The sequence below is a fragment of the Salmo salar genome, chromosome 09, assembly GCF_965601325.2.
Source record: "Salmo salar chromosome 09, fSalSal1, whole genome shotgun sequence".
NCBI classification, from domain to species: Eukaryota; Metazoa; Chordata; class Actinopteri; order Salmoniformes; family Salmonidae; genus Salmo; species Salmo salar.
In genome coordinates, this window is record NC_138299.1 from 23465583 (window position 1) to 23489889 (window position 24307).

Sequence of the window (24307 nt, forward strand, 5' to 3'; positions counted from 1 at the left end):
TGCAGTAGCCTCCCGCTGGCTAGGGCCAGGTTCTTATCCCAGTTGGGACGGTTGTCTGTGTGCCTCTGCACGATTTCCTTATACAGCTGTCAATCACAAAGAACACAACTTGTATACAATGACCATAACAAGCACCACTGTACAAATCTTGACCATATACTGTACTTCTAAGCTATGTGATTATGGTTAATGCTCATAGTCCTATTGGTTTGCTATGGGAGGACTGACTCTCTGTGTAGGAGAGCTCAAACAGGCGAGCTTTCTCCTCTCCCTGGATCCTCTCAGCCAGGTCAAACAGAAAGAAAGCCGTCTTCATCCTGAAACAAAGAGAACATATCACAGGCTCAGAGCTAAGTGCTGGATGGATGAATCGTGGAGATTTATCCGCAGAGATGCACTAGCAGAATAGAGTGATTTATGTAGATGCTAGCTACACAACGGCATTTCATGTAGAATAGCTGGTGCTCTACCACACCAGAGTGAGTTACGTAGATGTTTTAGCTAGCAGATGAGAGGCTCTATCTGTAAACTATACATATATACAGTGACTGCAAGAGAAAAGAGAGTCAGTGTCTTCAATGTTTACTCTTTACTTTACCTGGCCTGCCACATCTTCTCGTTAGACCCCCTCACCCAGGACCCTGGGTGGTAAATGGAACAAGACACAAAACAGCTCTTTATCTCAACACCTCTGGGGCTTTTCTTATGCATCATTCCTTCCACACAATCATATTCATTCTGTATCATTATGGATGTTAATACACATTGTTCAAAGTGTGCCGGTTTAGGTTTTCACAAACCCAATGTGAATATACAGTACAGTACTGTAGAGCAACAGTACCAGCACATTAGACATGGAAGGAACCACATATCCTTCTTCATGTTGTTGCGTATAAACACTTGACCTCTTCTTCAAAATAATATTTTAGCAGGGTTCCAAGCTAATATTTGGCTTGTGGGCATCGACGGACACGCTTGTAGTGAGGGCAAAGGAAATAATGTCACAGTATTCAGCCATGATTATCGCAGTGAATGAGGGACTGCTGGCAACAGCAACAGAAAATGGAGCTTTGACTAATTCCACTTTTGACACACTTATTGACAAAACGCAATAAGAAACTAATTATGTTTCATCTTTAGCCTCATTTCAAATGGCTGGAGGTCTAATGTCTTGCTTTGGTATAACGCAAAAAGAGCTGCTGGATCAGAGCACGGAGAACAGAGGAAACCTTGCTGTAGGAACGTCCGTTAAGTCTCTGCCGGTATTGTGAAAGACCACATAGAGAAGAAATAGTCCACACCAAAGAGTATCACTGAACACAAGATTCTTACTCTGCTATAGAAATGTATGATAACAGGATTCCTAACTAACAGGCCCAGCATGTTCGTCATGCTATGGCATACAGTATGACCATTTCCATGGCAGCTAGCAGAACACCATAGACTTCCCATGAACTGTAGGCTTCTCCTGCTGAGGAGGACCCCCACCCCTCCAGAGGGCCCTCTGGGTTGTATGTGTAGTATACTGTGTACCTGTTGTGTGGCTCGGTCCAGATGTAGAGGGTGTGGCGGGTCCACTCCTCCGGGTGGAAGGGCTCCTGGGCAGGCACCAGGTGGTCACACACACCCAGGAGCCAGTGAGAAAAGCTTCTCTCCCAGCTGGGGTCCCGGTCAGGCAGCCCGATGCAGGCCAGCACAGCCCCCCCTGCAGACACACACACACAACCAGGCAGGCACCGTGACCATGCTGCTGAGGTGGACAGAGCAGAACCACAGTGTCGGAGCCCCTAAAGGGAACTACCCTCAGCTATCTATCTCCCCTCAAACACTACTCACTCTCACTCCAGGTGACTTCTGATAGAACTGAATAGGCATACGTGGGAAGCACATGTGCATCCACCTCATACCCAACAAGCACAAGCATGCACACACACCCACCATTCAGCTCTCTCCCATTCCTACTGATCCACTCTCCTCTCCAGTGCTGTGCCCAGAGGGTTGAACCCACTGGGCAGTGTTGCCCCCCTGTTGGCCAAGCAAACACTGCCCCCTAGTGGGCTGGGGATTTAGAGGAGTCCTGTCCAACCCATTTGTTCTCTGTATCCTTCGAGTACTATAGTCAGATGGATAAAACATAAATACACTGTATATATCTGTTCAGTCTTTCTCTGCAGTCTTTCACAGACATGGATGAAGTATTGTGACTCCTCACGGGGCAGTAGCCTGGTGTTATAGTCCTTAATGCTGTAGGTTTTATGTTTTATCTCCTCCATATTGTTTCAACCACTCAGTGCTCTCCAACAATCTCACCATTCCTCATGTAACAGTATAGCTTCCGTCCCTCTCCTCGTCCCTACCTGGGCTCGAACCAGGGACCCTCTGCACACATAGACAACAGTCACCGTTGAAGCATCGCTACAGATCAGTCCACAAAAGCCGCGGCCCTTGCAGAGCAAGGGGAACAAGTACTTCAAGGTCTCAGAGCGAGTGACGTCACAGATTGAAAAGCTATTAGCGCGCACCCCAATAACTAGCTAGCCATTTCACATCAGTTACACTCACTTTCTACCCAGTCCATTGTTGTCCTCTTCATTCATTCTCTTCATTTGTCACTCGTCCATTCAGTCAATCCATACATTGTCAATAAAGAAAGACACTATGTATCTCTATGGTATTCTCTCCCTCCCTTCTCTCCCAGTGACTCACTGTGCGTTGTGAGAGAGGAACTGCTCCAGACTGAAGGTGTCTTTCTCCTCAATATGGACCGGGTCCCACCAGCGCCCTGGGAAGTGAACCCCAGGGTGATGCTGGCCCAGCTTGGCCACGTACCAGCTGTACGTCATCATCTGGAAGAGCAGAGAGGTCAACAAACAGGAGCCTTACTAGGATCTTCTACTGTCTATCATGTACGTCCTCTGTTTACAATGCTGTTATCATAACGCTGAATGAATGGAAGTCCTGACCTGGACTTAAAACCAATGCAAATTACCTTAAGTGGCAAAGTAGTAACCTCCTGGTTAACGAGGCATGCGTCAGGCCAGAGCCCCTGTCAGTAGTGCAGGGAGTTCCCTGGGAGGTCTCCCCGGGTCAGGATGATAGAGTCTGGAGGGACAGAGACCAGAAGCTCCCGCCCAAACTGCTCCACCACACTGTTACTGCTCTGATCACACTCCCTGGGAGGGATGCAACACAAACCTCTACAAGTCAACAGGAGTTAGCATATATTCTCTTACAACTGTGTGTCTGTGTACATTTCTTTTGAGTGGAGTTATGTTTGTCCATCTCCACTACTGAGGATGGTCTCCGTGTGTGTGTGTGTTTGTACTGTATGTATGTATGCCTTCAAGTGCCTCTGTGGTAAGTTGTCAGTCCCCCGCCCCAGCTCTGTCTATCTAATCGTGGGTAGACAGGTGTGATGGGTCTGACAGCGTATGCCCTCCCCCTGATCAAAGCAGCTGTGTGATGCTCCCTCAGTCTGCCTGGCAGAGCGCAGCACCACACTGGTGTAATCTGCTACCTCTCACGGCTAACATCTCACACTCAGCATTCACAGTGGAATCTATGTGCTAACCGTGCCTCTCTTTAGCCCCTACCATGGGATGAGGAGAGACGGGAGAATAAAATACCTGGCATGTGGAGTGCAGGGCCCCAGTTTGAAGTACAGAGAAAATTATTGGGTTAGCTCAGGTGAAACAAGTGCAGAGATATTTGTCAGTAAAATTCTCAAGATGTTTTGTGTGTGACCCTCTAGCTCAGGGGTATCAAACGCAGTTTGTCCCTCGGGCTGCATTCTGTCTCCATCGAGGTCCGGAGGACCGCGTTTAAAATGGATTATATTTTCTTGCCGGCTAAATCTGCAAAAAAATTGTCCTCTTTCCATCGCTTTAAAATTGTTCGATGCTCCCTGGCTGTCAAGCTTTCGTTTGATGACTGTTAGTGAGCTGGACAGAGTGAGGAAACTATAAACGTAGGTCATTATCATTTCTACACAGTTTTGATTTAGTTTAAGTCATTTCAATGTCGCCTGAGATCATTATTTCACGCAAAAATAAATATTCTTGAGTTTGACACGTGCTTAAGCTACAAGACAACATTTATTTTCCAGTTTGTTGGTCATCCTGAAATCAGTTGGTGCAGGTAAAGATACTACTGTGTTATAACACCACACCCAGGATGGTGCCATCAAGCCAAAGTCAGTTGATTTTACTGGATACGATGTCTACCGATGGTTGGAGCGTACCATGTGTACCAGGAGACCTATAGTGAAGAGCCAGCCTCCGGCCCTCCACAGACCCCCATGGCCTAGCCTCCTCTCCAGGCCTGTGTGTCCATTTCAGGCCCAGACAGCACACACACCACAGCATCACTCTGAAGCCAGAACCGCTCCACCTGCAGAGAGACTAAACACACAACACAGCCTTTACCTGGGGCAGAGGAGACTGTGGCAGCCCAACTCAGGCCCATCCAGTCACCTCCCTGCCCTAACTCAGCCCCACCGCTCACCACTCCCAGCAGTAGGGGTCTGCTGGTGTCCAGGTTGGCTCTCCAGGTGAAGAACAGGAAGTACAGTAGCAGCATGGCCATCAGAAGCCAGGGAACAACACCCTGCGTCCTGAAGGGAAAAGACAGGCATTCATCCCCGTAAGACCACTGGCCTTACACATAGTTACTGTATATAGACAGAAATACCATATACAGTGCTTTGCATAATTATTGGGACAGTAACACATTTTTGTTCTGTTTTACCTCTTTACTCCAGAACTTTGGATTTGAAATGATACAATGACTGAGATTAAAGTGCAGACTGTCACCTTTAATTTGAGGGTAATTTCATCCAAATCGGGTGAACCGTATAGGAATTACAGCAATTTTGTACATAGTCCCCTCATTTTAGGTGACCAAAGTATATGGACAAATTCAGTTATATGTATTAAAGTCGTCAAAAGTGTAGTATTTGGTCCCATATTCTTAGCACACAATGACTACATCATTTTAAGAATATGGGACCAAATACTACACTTTTGACTACTTTAATACATATAATTGAATTTGTCCATATACTTTGGTCACCTAAAATGGGGGGACTATGTACAAAAAGTGCTGTAATTTCTAAACGGTTGACCCGATTTGGATGAAAATACCTTGAAATGAAATCTGACAGTCTGCACTTTAATCTCAGTCATTGTCTCATTTAAAATCCGAAGTGCTGGAGTACAGAACCAAAACAACAAAAAAATGTGTATCTCACTCTCTCAATACATGTGCAGGGTACCTGTTCATTTAACAAATCACATTTATTTTCAATCTCATAATAAGTACATGAAAATACAGTACATGCAGTGCAATTCCCTCCTAAATGTATCGAGGTACAGGAGAGATAACATCCCTCCGCCTGTAGACAGCCACACTATCACAGCTAACATGTTCTGGTGCCCACAGCATGATTGCTTTCCTAATGCTGGGTCTGGATGACAGAGTGTGAGTCACTGTGTGACGGGGCCTACCACTCTGCCTCACATCACCATTACAACACAGAGGACTGTTGTAAATGGTTTTTATAAAATAACGACAAAACACTATCCCCTAGTGGTAATCTAAACACATATGCAATTTGAAAACAAAAAGTGGAAATAAAAGTACATCTTTATTTGTGCTGTATTTCAGAAAACTTTGCTGACATTTTCATGGAATTTCAATGGAATGACCCACGTATGTTTGCGAGTGTGTTTGCGCACGTACATGCTTGTGTGTCTGTGTGTGTGTAAAGCCAAGTGTGTCTGGGTGCCCCCCAGGGAAGGCAGGGGGAGGCAGGGGGTTGGCAGTGCCCTGGGGACTGCCTGGCTCTGCTCTGCCTTATCAGTGGCACCCAACCGACCCCAGCATAGCACTACTGTAATGAATTACTGCATCAGAGAGCACTGCTACATACAGATACATACATTCACATCATTACAACTAGTAGACAAACACACACATCAAAATCTCGCTTTCTTATTTTAATTGTACAGTGCCATGGCAGCACGACAGGTCGAATAGTTCATTTTCATGTTAAAAGCACTTGGCAATGGTTTTATTTCTCTAGAAGGAATGAAGTGAGTGTATATGGACTTGGATTGTGCCTGTCTGAGAGTGATTTCTGTCTGTCTGGTGTGTTTCCTTACCTGTCCCTGGAGGAGAGGAACAGGCCCAGTCCAGCTAGGACCAGCACAGGGAGGGACAGGTCAGCCATACAGTGGGTCAGCTGAGCCCTGACACACACACACACACACACCAAAAACCTCTGATTAGCAGACACCAATGTCTCCATGACCGCATCCCTCTAACCTCCATCAAACTGAAGGACACCAATTATTGAATAACCTCCCACTTCCCTTTCTTGTGACTGGAAGACACAAATAACTGACCCCTCCCCAATCAAACAGACTAACTCTAATGACTGTATGCACCCTTCCATCCGATTGACAGACACCAATGAATGTGTCCTCCACCCAACCCCTGTCAGAGAGCCTGTCAGTCAGAGAGCCTGTCAGTCAGAGAGCCTGTCAGTCAGAGAGCCTGTCAGTCAGAGAGCCTGTCAGTCAGAGAGCCTGTCAGTCAGAGAGCCTGTCAGTCACAGACACTTCCCCAGAACAGAGATAGCTCCCTGCCTCTTCTTTAATACCCATCTCTTTCTGACAGCGTATTGAGTCTCTACATCATTGAGTGTAGACCGATGTGTGTGTGTGTGTGTTATGTGCATATGTGTGTAAGACTGTGTCAGCTTCTCTAGGGAGGTTTACGTTCCCAATGTGACATGTTTGTCATGTTTGCCTCTCTCCCTCGTCTTGAATGTATGTTTGTCCATCAACCAGCGGGGGTGATGGAAGTGGGTGGGGCAAGGGCTGAGGGGGTTGGTGGTGGGGGGTCTTAAGAAGCATCAGCCGTAGAAAAATACCAGAAGTAGGATGACGGGGGGGTAGAGGGGGTTGTTGGAGGAAAACACAATCTCTCCAGCTATATTACAGTGTCTGTCATCACAGCTTGTCATGCTTAAACACCAGAGCAGAGTGATCATTTCAAACTGCTGGAGAAACAGAACACAGAGATGTGGTCCTCTAAGCAGGTTCAGTTATGCTTTGATGGTAGAGAGGGGAGCGGGAAGAACAAAAGCTGGGGAGAGAGGAGAGAGAGACAGGCTCCAGTACTGGCGCTGGATGGATTCCCTCCTTCAGAACAGAACTGATGGGTTTCTGTGTGATGTTTAAACCTGTCTGTCTAGAGCTAAAAGCATCAGAAAACAACTCTTTCACTTCTACAAATCACATTATCCAATAAATAACCGTCAATATTCAACATTTAATGTAATATACCACAAAACTGTTTCAAAATAAAATACCCTAAAAGCTCAAATAAATGGAAACAATGTGTAAAACAAACTGTTCAATTAAAATTCATGCTATAGCAATGACTTCATCTGTAAAATAAAGTGAATAACACTCACTACCATATCTCCCACACTAGAGTTTGTGGTAAAGCTCCAATATCCTGTAATGTATGTTGGGACAGTATATGTAAATGTATATAAGTGTGTACCAGGCTAAAGGCGCCGTACTCAGTCCTCTGTAGGCGAGTGAGGAGGCCTGAGAGGGAAGTCTGGTCCCCCCAGCTCCAGCGACTTATGTCCAGGTAGGAGACAGGCAGGAAACCCCCCAGAAAACACAGTCCCAGAGACATCAGCCCACATACAGACAGCTCCTGACACAATCACACAATAACATCTATTCAGCATCCTTACAGATAGGCCAGTTCTTCTACCTGGTTGTGTTACGTCTCTATGGCCACTCAGATGGAGAAGAGTGGTGTGTCGTTAAACTTCCTCTGTGAGAGCAGAGGTGGAGCAGGACCCTGGGAATGATGACTACCACGCACAACACCAGTGTGCCCAGGCCACAGCACAGCGCCCCCCAATGGGCAACCTGACAACAACAAGACGAGACTTAAAGGAGCAGTTAGATGGTTCCTCACCCTGAAAGTAGTCTATGGGCCAGTATTAACTGTAACCCATGGGTCAGTTCTCTTTAAACAGCCACTACAAACTTCAGTTAACTTTGGCCACCACAAGCTAACAAGTAATGGAAGTGATGTGAGCATGTTTAAAAAAAAAAAATGATGGCCAATTCACCTTTAAGTAACAGCAAACCAAATATGGAGTTGATTTGATTTCAGGTGATTTCAACATAATTTTTGTAAAAACATGCTCAAATGCCCCCATCACATCCATTGATTGTTAGCTTGTGGTGGCTAAGGTTAGCAGACGTTTGTAGTGGCTGTTTAAAGAAAAGTGAAACCTGGATTAGTTGATCTTGGCCCATAGACTACTTTCAGGGTAAGGCACCATCTAACATCAAGTTGTAAAATAGTGAACAACTCCTTAAATATATCAATATAAGGCATTTGTCATTGAAAACAGTCTAAATTCACATACCATATTTCTATAAATTGTAACATATAGTTTCCTCAGGCACACAGTTGTGATATCACAATGGAACGGTCTATCTGGTTTCTGGTGGCTGATATGCATGTCTTGTCCTGTGTGAGGGTGGATGGTATAGGAGGGTGTAGTTACCTTACTCCTCTGGGGGGCACTATTTGCACAGTGGAAGCTGGCAGTCAGGGAGAAGAGCCCAACGAAGAGGTTGAGGGAGAAGACCTCGGCCACCACCGACCACTGTCAGCTGGGCCTGGACACAGCAAACACCCCCCAGCCAGCACCGCACCTGGCCCCGGGTCTGCCAGTCTGGAGGAATGGCAGGGGGATCAGGTACGGGGGTGACCACATGTCCAACCCCAGGTATGGGTAAGGGTATGGTTCGTGGCTATCCAAAGTTAGAAAACTCATATTGATGATAGACGGATATTGTTGACCACGACTGCAAAACAAAATCATTGACATATTTTTGAAAATGTCTAAGTACCTGTCATTGAAACAATTCTATTTTCATAGCCATAGGTACCATCTAAAGCTCTGACCATTCCCATACCACATCCTTCAGGCCTCTCTCTCCAGAAGCAAATTCATCCGCCAGCCTGACATAGATAACCACTGTGGGAGATATACTCCTTTACTTCAAAAGTTTCCCCCCCTTCTTCCTCTCCTGCCTCCATCTCTTTAGTGGTAACTGAAGCAAACTTGGGATAAATCTGTCATATGCAAGACCCACCACTTACTAAAAAGAGACACAGAGGGAGAGGGACGACAAATGATGAGGAGGAGAAGGGGAAGACAACTCAAATAGTACAGAGATGTGTGAGTGGGGGGTCAGAGTACGTGAGGATGAAATGAAGAAAACAGAGAAAAAAGTTGAGGAGGAGAGAGGGGGAAAAAAGAGTAAGAAAAAAAAGCCGCCCAGTCCCCGGCACGCTGGCTCTGAAATATGAGCGGGCTCCACAATTAAGGAAGTCAGGCAGTATGGCCGTTTCCGCCATTGTGTAGAGTGGCTTAGAGTCCTCATCAGCCTATCAGCTAACTGACAGGCAGAGAGCTGCTCTATTCAGCACGGCAGATACAAGCTGCAGGCCAAACGGCTGCCAGGTCCCTTATGACCCCACAATCCCTTGCCGGTGACAGCTTCAAGCTCCATGGCAAATTAGGCGCTCTCACATTACAATCGCAGAAGACAGATTCCATTAACGGTATCTGAAATTGAGTAGAGAGCAGGCCCGTTATCAGACCTGACTCATAAGTACCGCCATTAATCACAAGGCATGATACCATTTATACATTTCCAGCTCTCTGCCTGCCGCTGTGATAGTCAGCCACAAAAGGCCTGATGAGACTTAGGCTAGGGGAACAATGGAGCTTTCTGAGGAAAGCGCCGTAAATCAGAAAAAAAAGGAGAGGGAGGAGAGTAAAAAAAGTATTGCTTGCTGACGACTTTTTTCCTTCATTTTTTCCCCTCTCATTTCTGCCAGTCTTTTTGCTCTGTGTTCTATGTGATGCTGGATTGGGTGGGGGGTGTCTAGTGGTGGGAGTGGGGGGGTCAGTCTTAGTAAGAGATAGCAGCATCTTTCTCACTGCATCGCTCCAGGAATTAGCTGCAACTTGAATGGCAGGAGAAGGGGGTGGGGGGCGGATGGGGACTTTTCTTGAGACGCTCCTCACCCTCAATTCTACCCCCCTGAGCGGCAATTAACCCCCAGCCCACACGCTTAGCAGGGGTGCTGGTTTTGGGGTAAAGCAGGGTGCTGAGCAGTAGTGGGGGTCCTTGGAAGTAATATGGATATTACACCAGGCTCGCTATGGCTTCTACGGACATGCCTGTCTAGACACAGACACACACACACACACACACTCACACACACTCCTGTCCGCTCTTTCTGAGAGGCTGACATCTCTCTCTCTCAGGGCCTGTCAGTGTGTTAAAACTCAGTGATGTGTGTACACTCAGGTTTAAATGACCTGTCTGTCTGCAGAGGACCACCTGGGTCCCAGTCAGCCTCTCTATGGCTCATTCTCTGGGCTGGGGATGGGGCTAGCTGCTCCCATGGTACGGAGATGAAGAGGGAGGGAATATGACACAATTGTGGCCATGTTTCCTGTTATCAAAGCTCAATGTGGTGCAGGGTGCTGCTGTTCTGTAATGTAGTGGCTCAGTGACAATAGCTGTCTGGTTGAGACATGGCAGGAGAATAATATGTTCTCAGTGAGGGTATTTTACCCTGAACTGATCCAGCTTGCCAGAATGTCTCAGTCTCATCACTTGGGTAATTAACTGGATGACATAGGAATTCTAAACAGAAATTTTGTAAATAAATTGTATTTCATGAATTGGGAGATCTTAGCTCTGCTAAAAAACATACAAAACACTTAATAGAAATTAATTTCATTAAAATATTTTTTTAAATCCTGGGAATTTGAACCATAATCATCAAGCTCTTATTGAAGTAAAATAAATCTACCAAAATCATATAATAATTCACTTTCTAAAATAAAATATCCTAAAAGAGAGTATATCAGTCAGTAACCAGAACAAGAAAAAATACCTTCAAGGAAACACAAATACCCATAAATACTCCTAACCACAAACCCTGTAGACATTGTCCTCAAACCAACGCCGACATTCAGTGCGTTCGGAAAGTATTCAGACCCCTTCGCTTTTTGTTACGTTACAGCCTTAAATCTAAAATGTATTTTTTTTAAATCCCCTCAATCTACATACAATTTCCCATAATGACAAAGCAAAAACAGGTCTTTAGAATTTTTTGCACATTTTTTAAAACAAAATAATGAAATATCACATTTACATACAGTACCAGTCAAATGTTTGGACACGCCTACTCATTCCAGGGTTTTCTTTATTTTTATTATTTTCTACATTGTAGAATAATAGTGAAGACATCAAAACTATGAAATAACACATATGGAATCATGTAGTAAACAAAAAAGTGTTAAAACAAATCAAAATATATTTGAGATTCTTCAAAGTAGCCACCCTTTGCCTTGATGACAGTTTTGCCCACTCTTGGCATTCTCTCAACCAGCTTCACCTGGAATGCTTTTCCAACAGTCTTGAAGGAGTTCCCACATATGCTGAGCAATTGTTGGCTGCTTTTCCTTCTCTGTGGTCCAACTCATCTCAAACCATCTCAATTGGGTTGAGGTCGGGTAATTGTGGAGGCCGGGTCATCTGATGCAGCACTCCATCACTCTCCTTTTTGGTCAAATAGCCCTTACACAGCCTGGAGGTGTGTTCGGTCATTGTCCTGTTGAAAAACAAATAGTCTCACTAAGCGCAAACCAGATGGGATGGTGTATCGCTACAGAATGCTGTGGTAGCCATGCTGGTTAAGTGTGCCTTGAATTCTAAATGAATCAATCACTGAGTGTCACCAGCAAAGCAAGCCCACACACCATCACACCTCCTCCTCCATGCTTCATGGTGGGAACCACATATGCGGAGATCATCCATTCACTTACTCTCCATCTCACAAAGCAAATATGGAATCATCAGACCAAAGGACGGATTTCCACCGGTCGAATGTCCATTTCTCATGTTCCTTGGCCCAAGCAAGTCTTTTCTTAATGGTGTCCTTTAGGAGTGGTTTCTTTACAGCAATTCGACCATGAAGGCCAGCTTCACGCAATCTCCTCTGAACAGTTGATGTTGAGATGTGTCGTTTACTTGAACTCCATGAAGCATTTATTTGGGCTGTAATCTGAGGTGCAGTTAACTCTAATGAACTTATCCTCTGCAGCAGAGGTAACGGGGTCTTCCTTTCCTGTGACGGTCCTCATGAGAGCCAGTTTCATCATAGCGCTTGATGGTTTTTGCGACTGCACTTGAAGAAACGTTCAAAGTTCTTGAAATTTTACTTATTGACTGACCGTCATGTCTTAATTTAATGATGGACTGTCATTTCTCTTTGCTTATTTGAGCTGTTATTGCCATAATATGGACATGGTGTTCTACCAAATAGGGCTAACTTCTTTATACCACCCCTACCTTGTCACAACACAAATGATTGTCTCTAAACACATTAAGAGGAAAGAAAATCCCCAAATAAACCTTTTATTTTATTTTTATGTAACCTTTATTTAACTAGGCTTTTAGCAAGGCACACCTGATAATTGAAATGCATTCCAGGTGACTACATCATGAAGCTGGTTGAGACAATGCCAAGAGTGGGCAAAGCTTAACACTTTTTTGGTTACTACATGATTCCATGCGTTATTTCATAGTTTTGATGTCTTCACTATTTTCCCACAATGTATAAAATAGTCAAAATAAAGAAAAACCCTTGAATGGGAGTTAAATCTTGGTTTTATCAGACCAGAGAGTCTTGTTTCTTTTTATTTTATTTCACCTTTATTTAAACAGGTAGGCTAGTTGAGAACAAGTTTTCATTTACAACTGCGACCCTGCCAAGATAAAGCAAAGCAGTGTGACACAGACAACAACAGAGTTACACATGGAATAAACAATAAACAAGCCAATAACACAATAAACAAGTCAATGACACAGTAGAAAAAAAAGAAAGTCTATATACAGTGTGTGCAAAAGGCATGAGGAGGTAGGCAATAAATAGGCCATAGTAGCGAAGAATTACAATTTAGCAGATTAACACTGGAGTGATAAATGAGCAGATGATGATGTGCAAGTAGAGATAATGGTGTGCAAAAGAGCAGAAAAGTAAATAAAAACAGTATGGGGATGAGGTAGGTAGATTGGGTGGGCTATTTACAGATGGACTATGTACAGCTGCAGCGATCGGTTAGCTGCTCAGATAGCTGATGTTTAAAGTTGGTGAGGGAAATAAAAGTCTCCAGCTTCAGCGATTTTTGCAATTCGTTCCAGTCACTGGCAGCAGAGAACTGGAAGGAAAGGTGGCCAAATGAGGTGTTGGCTTTAGGGATGATCAGTGAGATATACCTGCTGGAACGTGTGCTACGGGTGGGTGTTGTTATCGTGACCTGTGAACTGAGATAAGGCGGAGCTTTACCTAGCATAGACTTATAGATTTATCTTATGGTCCGAGTTCTTTTTAGTGCCTTTTGGCGAACTCCAAGTGGGCTGTCATATGCCTTTTATTCAGGCGAGCCTTCTGTCTGGCCACTCTACCATTAAGGCCTGATTGGTGGAGTGCTGCAGAGATGGTTGTCCTTCTGGAAGGTTCTCCCATATCCACAGAGGAACTCTGGAGCTCTGTCAGAGTGACCATCAGGTTCTTGGTCACCTCCCTGACCAAGGCCCTTCTCCCCCATTTGCTCAGTTCGGCCGGGCGGCCAGCTCTAGGAAGAGTCTTGGTAGTTCCAAACTTCTTCCATTTAAGAATGATGGAGGCCACTGTGTTCTTGGACCTTCAATGCTGCAGAAATATTTTGGTACCCTTCCCGAGATTTGTGCCTCGACACAATCCTGTCTCGGAGCTCTACGGACAATTCCTTCGACCTCATGGCTTGGTTTTTGCTCTGACATGCACTGTCAACTGTGGGACCTTATATAGACAGGTGTGTGCCTTTACAAATAATGTCCAATCAATTTAATTTACCACAGGTGGACTCAAATCAAGTTGTAGAAACATCTCAAGGATGATCAATTGAAACAGGATGCACCTGAGCCCAATTTCAAATCTCATAGCAAAGGGTCTGAATAATTATGTAAATAAGGTATGTTTTTTATGTTTAATACAATTGCTTTTCACTTCGTCATTATGGGGTATTGTGTGTAGATTGATGAGAAAAAAAACAAAATTATAATAATTTAATCCATTTAGAATAAGGCTGTAAGGTAACAACATGTGGAAAAAGTAAATGGGTCTGAATACTTTCCGAATGCACTGTAGTTACCAGTGTCTTCCACAAGGACAGACAGTAGGACACTAATAGCATGCCACTGTCACATTGAAGAGTCAAAGCAGAAACTGCCTCATTTACCCCCTCAGTTCCTAAACATGGTCCAGAGGATTGCCAGCACTACACTGCAGCCCAGCACCAAATGCCTGCCTGCCTGGGCTGGCCACAATAACACCACACAAAGCGCCACCACCAGCGGCAGCAGCCGTCTGTAGTGAATGTGTAGTGAATGAGGCAACACAAAGGGCCAGACCAGGGGATGGACTGTCACACAACACCTCAGGGACCACACAATGCCACAGCTGTGCCATCGCAGATCAGCCCACCACTGTTCCCTCACCCAGAGAGTGGCGCTTTGAGAGGGACATGGCTGGAAAAGAATCACACATTCCTGAAGAGGCTAGGATGAAGCCCATGAAGTGGTGTCCCGGCCTGGTCTGGTGTGACAGAGGGTTCCAGCTGGCCTTGGCTCAGTAACACTGACACCCCAGGGCTTAGCTGTGGCCAGGACAGGACAGCGGGCTGAACACTGAGGATCTTTAGATAATATGACAGTGTTTGTGGCTTAGTGCTCTGTTGTATCACATTTGGAAAGCAGACATGCAAACCTGTTTTTGGGCCAAGCTAGGAGAAATAGGGGTAACAATTTAACTACCGTAATTTCCGGACTATTAAGCGCACCTGAATATAAGCCGCACCAACTGAATTAAAAAATATATATATATTTTGAACATAAATAAGCCGCAAGTCTATAAGCCGCAGGTGCCTACTGGTACATTGAAACAAATTAACTTTACACAAGCTTTAACGAAACACGGCTTGTAACAAAAATAAAAAATTAGCAGTAAGCTTTAGTTGTCTTTTTGCACTGAGTCAATTCCTCACGCTGCTGTTTCCAACGTCTTATCATCGACTCATTAAGACCAAGCTCCCGTGCAGCAGCTCTATTTCCTTTTCCAACAGCCAGATCAATCGCCTTCAACTTGAAAGCTGCATCATATGCATTTCTCCGTGTCTTTGCCATGATGAGGGTGACAAAATGACTACCGTAATCAGAATGATGGGAAGTTTGAGAGCGCTCGATTTAATCTAAACAGTAAACAAAAAAGTTGTTTGACCTTAACCCGTTCGGCAATTTCATTGGTCTAATGAAAGCTTCATGCCGCCAAAAAACTGAGCACGTCACAGAATGTGTTTTAAAAAAAAAATAATATTTAAAGTGGGAAAAATCCATATATTAGCCGCGTCATTGTTTAAGCCGCGAGGTTCAAAGCCTGGTAAAAAAGTTGCGGCTTATAATCCGGAATTTACGGTATATCATATAAAGCATACAGTACATTACACATGTATAGTAGATCATGAATATGATTGTATGGCTGCTACATACAGTAAAAACTCATTCCAGGGTTTTTATTTTTATTATTTTTTACATTGTAGAATAATAGTTAAGACATCAAAACTATGAAATAACACATATGTAATCATGTAGTAACCAAAAAAGTGTTAAAACAAATCAAAATATATATTAGATTCTTCAAAGTAGCCACCCTTTGCTTTGGCATTCTCTCAACCAGCTACATGAGGAATACTTTTCCAACACTCTTGAAGGAGTTCCCACATATGCTGAGCACTTGTTGGCTGACTTTTCTTGACTCTGCGGTCCAACTCATCCCAAACCATCTCAATTGGGTTGAGTTCGGGTGATTGTGGAGTCCAGGTTATCTGATGCAGCACCATCACTCTCTTTCTTGGTCAAACAGCCCTTACACAGTCTGGAGGTGTGTTGGGTCATTGTCCTGTAGAAAAACAAATAATAGTCCCACTAAGCGCAAACCAGATGGGATGGCGTATTGCTGCAGAATGCTGTGGTAGCCATGTTGGTTAAGTGTGCCTTGAATTCTAAATAAATCACTGACAGTGTCACCAGCAAAGCACCCCCAAACCTCCTCCATGCTTCACGGTGGGAACTACACATGCGGAGATCATCCGTTCACCTACTCTGTGTCTCACAAAGACACGGTGGTTGGAACCAAAAATCTCACATTTGGACTCATCAGATGAAAGGACAGATTTCCACTGGTCTAATTTTCTTGGCCCAAGCAAGTCTCTTCTCCTTATTGGTGTCCTTTAGTAGTGGTTTCTTTGCAGCAATTTGACCGTGAAGGCCTGATTCACGCAGTCTCCTCTGAACAGTTGATGTTGAGATGTGTCTGTTTTGCTATCACAGACTGGAACATGTTCCTGGGATTCTTCCAATGGCATTGATGAGTACGCCACATCAGTCACTTACTTTATCAATAAGTGCATCGAGGACGTCGTCCCCACAGTGACTGTACGTACATACCCCAACCAGAAGCCATGGATTACAGGCAACATTCGCACTGAGCTAAAGGGTAGAGCTGCCGCTTCAAGGTGCGGGACTCTAACCTGGAAGCTTACAAGAAATCCTGCTGTGCCCTGCGACGAACCATCAAACAGGCAAAGCGTCAATACAGGGCTAAGATTGAATCATACTACACCGGCTTCGATGCTCGTCTTATGTGGCAGAGCTTACAAACTATTACAGACTACAAAGGGAAGCACAGCCGCGAGCTGCCCAGTGACACGAGCCTACCAGACGAGCTAAATCACTTCTATGCTCGCTTCAAGGCAAGCAACACTGAGGCATGCATGAGAGCATCAGCTGTTCCAGACGACTGTGTGATCACACTCTCCGTAGTCGACGTGAGAAAGACCTTTAAACAGGTCAACATACACAAGGCTGCGCGGCCAGATGGATTACCAGGACGTGTGCTCCGGGCATGTGCTGACCAACTGGCAGGTGTCTTCACTGACATTTTCAACATATCCCTGATTAAGTCTGTAATACCAACATGTTTCAAGCAGACCACCATAGTCCCTGTGCCCAAGAACACAAAGGCAACCTGCCTAAATGACTACAGACCCGTAGCACTCACGTCCGTAGCCATGAAGTGCTTTGAAAGGTTGGTAATGGCTCACATCAACACCATTATCCCAGAAACCCTAGACCCCCTCCAATTTCAATACCGCCCAAACAGATCCACAGATGATGCAATCTCTATTGCACTACACACTGCCCTTTCCCACCTGGACAAAAGGAACACCTATGTGAGAACGCTATTCATTGACTACAGCTCAGCGTTCAACACCATAGTGCCCTCAAAGCTCATCAATAAGCTAAGGAACCTGGGACTAAACACCTCCCTCTGCAACTGGATCCTGGACTTCCTGACAAGCCGCCCCCAGGTGGTGAGGGTAGGTAGCAACACATCTGCCACGCTGATCCTCAACACTGGAGCTCCCCACGACTGCATGGCCAGGCATGACTCCAACACCATCATTAAGTTTGCAGACGACACAACAGTGGTAGGCCTGATCACCGACAACGACGAGACAGCCTATAGGGAGGAAGTCAGAGACCTGGTGCCAGAATAACAACCTATCCCTCAACGTAACCAAGACTAAGGAGATTATTGTGGACTACAGGAAAAGGAGGACCGAGCACTCCCCCATTCTCATCGACGGGGCTGTAGTGGAGCAGGTTGATAGCTTCAAGTTCCTTGGTGTCCACATTAACAACAAACTAGAATGGTCCAAACACACCAAGACAGTTGTGAAGAGGGCACGACAAAGCCTATTCCCCCTCAGGAAACAACAAGATTTGGCATGGGTCCTGAGATCCTCAAAAAGGTTCTACAGCTGCAACATCGAGAGCATCCTGACTGGTTGCATCACTGCCTGGTACGGCAATTGCTCGGGCCTCTGACCGCAAGGCACTACAGAGGGTAGTGCGTACGGCCCAGTACATCACTGGGGCTAAGCTGCCTGCCATCCAGGACCTCTACACCAGGCGGTGTCAGAGGAAGGCCCTAAAAATTGTCAAAGACCCCAGCCACCCCAGTCATAGACTGTTCTCTCTATTACTGCATGACAAGCGGTACCGGAGTGCCAAGTCTAGGACAAAAAGGCTTCTCAACAGTTTTTACCCCCAAGCCATAAGACTCCTGAACTGGTAATCAAATGGCTACCCGGACTATTTGCATTGTGTGCCCCCACCCAACCCCTCTTTTTACGCTGCTGCTACTCTCTGTTTATCATATATGCATGTACATACTACCTCAATTGGGCCGACCAACCAGTGCTCCCGCACATTGGCTAACCGGGCTGTCTGCATTGTGTCCCACCCACCACCCCCTCTTTTACGCTACTGCTACTCTCTGTTCATCATATATGCATAGTCACTTTAACCATATCTACATGTACATACTACCTCAATCAGCCTGACTAACCGGTGTCTGTACTTTTATAGCCTCGCTACTGTGTATAGCCTGTCTTTTTACTGTTGTTTTATTTCTTTACCTACCAATTGTTCACCTAATACCTTTTTTGCACTATTGGTTAGAGCCTGTAAGTAAGCATTTCACTGTAAGGTCTACACCTGTTGTATTCGGAGCACATGACAAATACATTTTGATTTGATCTCTGTGAAGCAATTATTTGGGCTACAATCTAAGGCTGGTAACTCTAAGGAACTTATCCTCTGCAGCAGAGGTAACTCTGGATATTTCTTTCCTGTGGCAGTCCTCATGAGAGCCAGTTTGGTTGAAGACATGGATGTCGATTAAGGCAGCCCCCCACACCTCTCTAATTCACCCCCTTTCCCTTTCATCAAAGCGCTTGATGGTTTTTGTGACTGCACTTGAAGAAACGTTCAAAGTTCTTGACATTTTCCTGATTGACTGACCTTCATGTCTTAAAGTAATGATGGGCTGTCATTTCTCTTTGCTTATTTGAGCTGCTATTGCCATAATATGGACTTACCTTTTACCAAATAGGGTTATCTTCTGAATACCACCCCTACCTTGTCACAACACAACTGATTGGCTCAAACGCAATAAGAAGGAAAGAAATTCCACAAATTAACTTTTAACAAGGCACACCTGTTGATTGAAATGCATTCCAGGTGACTACCTCATGAAGCTGGTTGAGAGAATGCCAAGATTGTGCAAAGCTGTTATCAAGGCAAAGGGGGGCTACTTTGAAGAATCTGAAATATATGATTTGTTTAACATTTGTTTGGTTACTACATATTTCATAGTTTTGATGTCTTCACTACAATGTAGAAAAAAGTAAAAATAAAGAAAAACCCTAGAATGATTAGGTGTGTCCAAGCTTTTGACTGTTACTGTATATAATTATTATAACATAATAAATGTATTCATAATGCCTAGTATGTGCCTTCCAACAGCTAGTAAACTAACCTTCCTCAATGTGCACCCATTTCTGTTAAAACTCTCCAATCAGGCAGAGGCAGCAACAGCACCAAAGAGAGGAGAGATGAGAAGAGGAGAGAGGTAAACAGGACCTGAGAGCGGAATGAGGCTCAGACACCCCTCCTCCAGGAGAGCGCCCGCCCGAACGCGCGTGCAAAATTAATCACCACAATCCTGCTCAAACAATGCAGCCTATGATATGACAATTTGTCCCAGAATGCCATCTTAATCTCCAGACCAACACACAAAAATGACATAAAACAGAAAAAAACAAATTACAGAAATCCTATGTTTATGCAATTCATAGAAAGCCATTTTTATACCGCTGCTGCTGCTATTTTAACAAAGTCATTAGGCAGCCACCACTGATATATAAATGTTGCTCTACAGATTCCATTAACTAATTCTGGAAGAACTGTAATTGCCGAGTGTGATCCATCTCCTAGCCTGGTGCCTTATTAAGACTGCCTGTGGTGGGTGAGGGATGTAATACTGACGTCCGAGGCCGACACAATCTCAGGCCCACGGGCGAGAGGAATATTAAAACTGGTACTTTGTTATGCTGTCTATCTACCCCACTCTACCCCCTCCTACCCCATCCCACTGCCAGTAATGAGGAAATAACATCTTCATTAAACATCTGTTTAACTGCATTACAGAATGAGTCCTGGGGGGAACCATTGGTCATGCTGAGGATGGGGGTGAGAGGAGCAGGAGGCCTCATGTCTTAGGAGACAGGATATCATACAGACAGGGCAAAGGTCCAAACATAGGAGCTTTTAAATAGGTTATCAAACAATACAACTACCCACTTCAATCTATGGTTGAGAGAAGCTATGGCTCTGAACAGCGGATGGGGATAGAGGGGGATGTTCAGCTGTTATCCCCTATAAAACCCCGGACAAAAACCCACATAAGCACCCAAAAAGACACATACACAGACTGATCCAGTGATGACCCTGCCACACACGTCCCTCCAGCAGCACCAGCCCTGTGGAAAAATAACCCATCTGAGGGAGCAGCAACGGGGAAGGGGTTGCACAATCAGGACCATGTGGTGGAGGCCCGTTTAAGGGGCCTGGGCCACAGCACTGGGCACTAGGCAGGGTCTGGCACACTGCCCGCCCCTGCCGGTCCACTGAGTTATCAGCTGGTCCACAGAGGCCTGCTCTTGGCATTTGATTGTCTCGCAGGTGTACCTTTGGGACAAGGGAGGGGTATGGGGCCCATTTGGTGAGCCTCACAAATCCTGTTGTTTTGTCATCTTACTATCACACAATGTGTCAAAAGTGCTGATTGTTGGATGTTAGTGGTTGTAACAGACAATGTTGTTGTTGTTTTAGCGCTCCTCTGGCTGTGTCCGTGTGCTCTGTCTCTTTCTGGTCTCTCAGGATTACCATGGGAATGAAGTGAGAGAGATTCCTCTCAGGTAGCACAGTTTCAGAGGAGCTTTAGCAGATAAACTGTGAAATGAGGGAGCACCAAATACTGAGCTCTCTGGATTATCATCTAAGACTGATAGGGCCCCATATTATTCCTACGAAGTTTCAAGTGCAATCGATACTAATTATTATCATTATGGCCACCATCTTCAAAGGCCTATCAAGTCCTGGTGTGAAAACATAACGAGATGTGCAATTTGGCCATCAAACCATGTGATCAAGCCAAGTGTGCTGTAATTGACAAATCAAAGGGAAGCTAAGTGCTACATCTTAAACTTATGCAACTGGCAGTTTAGGGAGAAATGGCTTCCAAGCCTATCAACTTACATTCCACCACATTAAACACGGCAATCTGTCCAACTAATTTAAATTGATACATCAAAGGCTTGCTATGTTGGCAATATTCCAGACAAATTTCAAGGTCTTGCAATTTACTGTTCATGAGAAACTAACATTTCAAGTAAAAAAAAATAAAAGTGCATAACATGTAATAACTTCAATGCAATAGGTCTGCAGACAATTGATACTAAGTCCCTATGCATTTAAAACTGTGACTATTCCTCTGGTGCACCCACTTCCATAACCACTCTCAAAATTCTGCTGGGGTACAAACAAAACTTATGCAAATTGGATACAAACCAGGGGAAATGCCAATCACAGCCATATTATAGGCATTACTAGAATTCCACTTATTTGAGCTTAACTAAAATGTCCCTGAGAGGGCTAGGCAGGTAGGAAGTGCAGACTGGTCAGGTTTGGCATATAGTCTGAAGGACCGGTCTGGCCGGAAGGACCCCCACAGGGGAGTAGCATGCCATCTCTGCCACCCTACCGGGCACGGGCGAAGCACCCAAGGCCCCCAGACAACCGTTCGGAAACCATCTACCCCCTTGCCCCCTCAAACCCTACCAGTACCACACCAAGTCTGCCAGCTGAACTCCAGCCACGGGCTAAACCCAAACCAGATAATGACTAAAACCTTTTATGCCTATTTTTCAAATTGAAAAGCTAGATTATACATACTTAAGAGCTTACAGGGTGTGGGTTGGTGCTCTGGCTGAAGTCCTCAGTGCCCATCAGCCCAGTGGGGGGGGGGGGGGGGGGGGGGGTCTACATAATGACTTTTCACTTAGTCTAACTATAATCCAAAATTGGATCTAAATCCTTAGAGATTACAAACAGGGCTGCACTTTGCATGCGCTGTGGTCCAAATATCTTCAGACAGCATGCATAGCTGCTGGCTCCAGAAATCACAGTATGGAAGTGGCTAGCCAGAGCTTAGTGAAATGGTGCTATTGAAATGGTGCTAACAAATTCCAAAATGGAGTTGAGTCCATATCAGAGAGACAGAGACTCAGAGAAAGAGATCCACAGAGCCCAAACAACAACAGAACAGCTCCAGAGCAGTGAGTAAGAGTGGAAAGGAAAGGGAGAGGCAGGGCAGGGGCTAAGGCTGCAGTCAGTCAGTCCGGGCTGAGGGCCAGTCCACATGGGGGAGCACTTCCTCCTCAGCCACTGTCCTGCTCCAGCCTTCAGCAGGGCTAACCCTGTACCCTGACCCCTCCAGATCACCTGCCACCTAGACCATCACCGACCAAGCACACAGGAAATGGACCCAGCCCACTGCAGCCCACATGGGAGCAGTGACACTCCCAGCCCTGTATCACCTGCTTTCTCTGGCCCAAAACAGCTTGCTGATAAGTACTGTATCTGTGCTAAAACACTTTTTAACATATGCCACAACTAATTTGTTGGATCGGTAAATCAAACACAGCGTATGGTATATATTTAAAATAGCACTGCATGCATAAATGGGCCTTGTAAGATGTAAAACTATGTCAAAGGGGAAACATTCCAACACTAAACTGCCACCAATGGTGCACAGTGCACACAAGTAGGAAACTACCTCAATCAGAAAACGGTTATGCAAGGTATGCCAGCCGACAGTGTGAGATAAACACACACAAAGAGAGAGAGTGGAAAAGATTCCTTTCATGATGGGGTCAGCAGGCAGGCTGAGCTTTAGGAGGACCACCACAGGCGGGGTGGCATGGGAATGTGCAGAGACACAGTAACATAACACATTCTGAGCTCATGATTGAGGGAGGGGGGGAGGGAGGGAGAGCGAGGGAGGGAGGGACAGCGAGGGAGGGGTGGTGATCCTGTCCGTCTTAGACCCAGGAGGGCAGAAGGGGAGAGATTAGAAATCGTGCCATGTCAGGATTGGGAGCATGCTGGGTGATGGGAGGGGGGTCAGGCACTTGGAGGGGGCGTGACTGTGTGACACACAAACACACACACAGTGACAATGGGAGGGCAATGGGTAAACAGGCTGGGTGTGTTTGTGGGTGAGGAGTGTGGTGGAACTCTGTTCTGAATACAGAACAGGGGATCAGAAACACTACTAGCTGAAAGAGACTACCCACAAATATCACCAACCCATTCTCTAAGCAGCAAGATGCAAACGTCAGTTGGAAAATGTTCAGGGATTACAGGATTATTATTACTGCTCTTTGGGAGTTGAAATGTTGTGATAAAATCCCATTTGTTGGCTCATTTAGTAATTGACCAGGTTAGTTATTAGGCCAACCTAAACATACATTATCTATTAAAAACAAGAAGGTTTGTTTTTTAGTTCCATGTTTTTTACACCGGAGGTTGATTTTCTTTTAAAGGAGCATTATAAAACATTTCCAAATGCAAAGCCTGCTTTTTTAAGCAACCAAAAGGCCGTCATTGGCACTGCTATTGTAACCTGTAATGCGGCATCTGACAAAAGGTCTGGACCTTAATTAATGGCACAGGTAGTATACTTGCATAACTGCAAAGGTTGCTGGTTTAAACCCTGGTCTGCTGGCTTTTGCCCTCTACTAGCTAAAATAAAAGTTGAACTAACTATTAAAGTATGTGTAGAATTTACCACTGATAGTCAAAAGTAATTGTCTGCAGGTTTCAGAAGGTGATCGCTCAAGTAAAAAGAAAGAAAACTGTTTTAAGTCATTCACTTTTGAAAGTCATATAACTCAGCCATAGAGACTAAACAAAGATATCTCCATTTACACTAGAGGTGTGTCTTTCCTGTGCCTTTTACAGCTTGTTTCTAGCCTAAAGCGTTGCAGAGTTATGCATCCTATACATTTATATAATCCAAGCCCCCTCCCCTGGAGCTGTACACGGCAGAGTTGTTGACAAAGATCCAACACATGGCAGAATTGCTAGTTTGGCACACATTTGGATAA

General features: G+C 45.0%; 1 protein-coding gene across 1 annotated transcript in view; it reads right to left on the reverse strand.

Moving 5' to 3' along the window:
* The window catches only part of tmem260 (transmembrane protein 260), a 28171-nt gene that overhangs the window by 1666 nt on the left and 2198 nt on the right, over positions 1-24307 (reverse strand). Inside the window, 12 exon segments of the mRNA XM_082955487.1 lie at positions 1-88; positions 235-317; positions 599-738; positions 1527-1705; positions 1878-1900; positions 2707-2846; positions 3011-3173; positions 4224-4326; positions 4329-4389; positions 4504-4612; positions 6162-6195; positions 8690-8776. Of these exon segments, the coding sequence (XP_082811613.1) occupies positions 1-88; positions 235-317; positions 599-738; positions 1527-1705; positions 1878-1900; positions 2707-2846; positions 3011-3173; positions 4224-4326; positions 4329-4389; positions 4504-4612; positions 6162-6195; positions 8690-8776 (1210 nt within the window).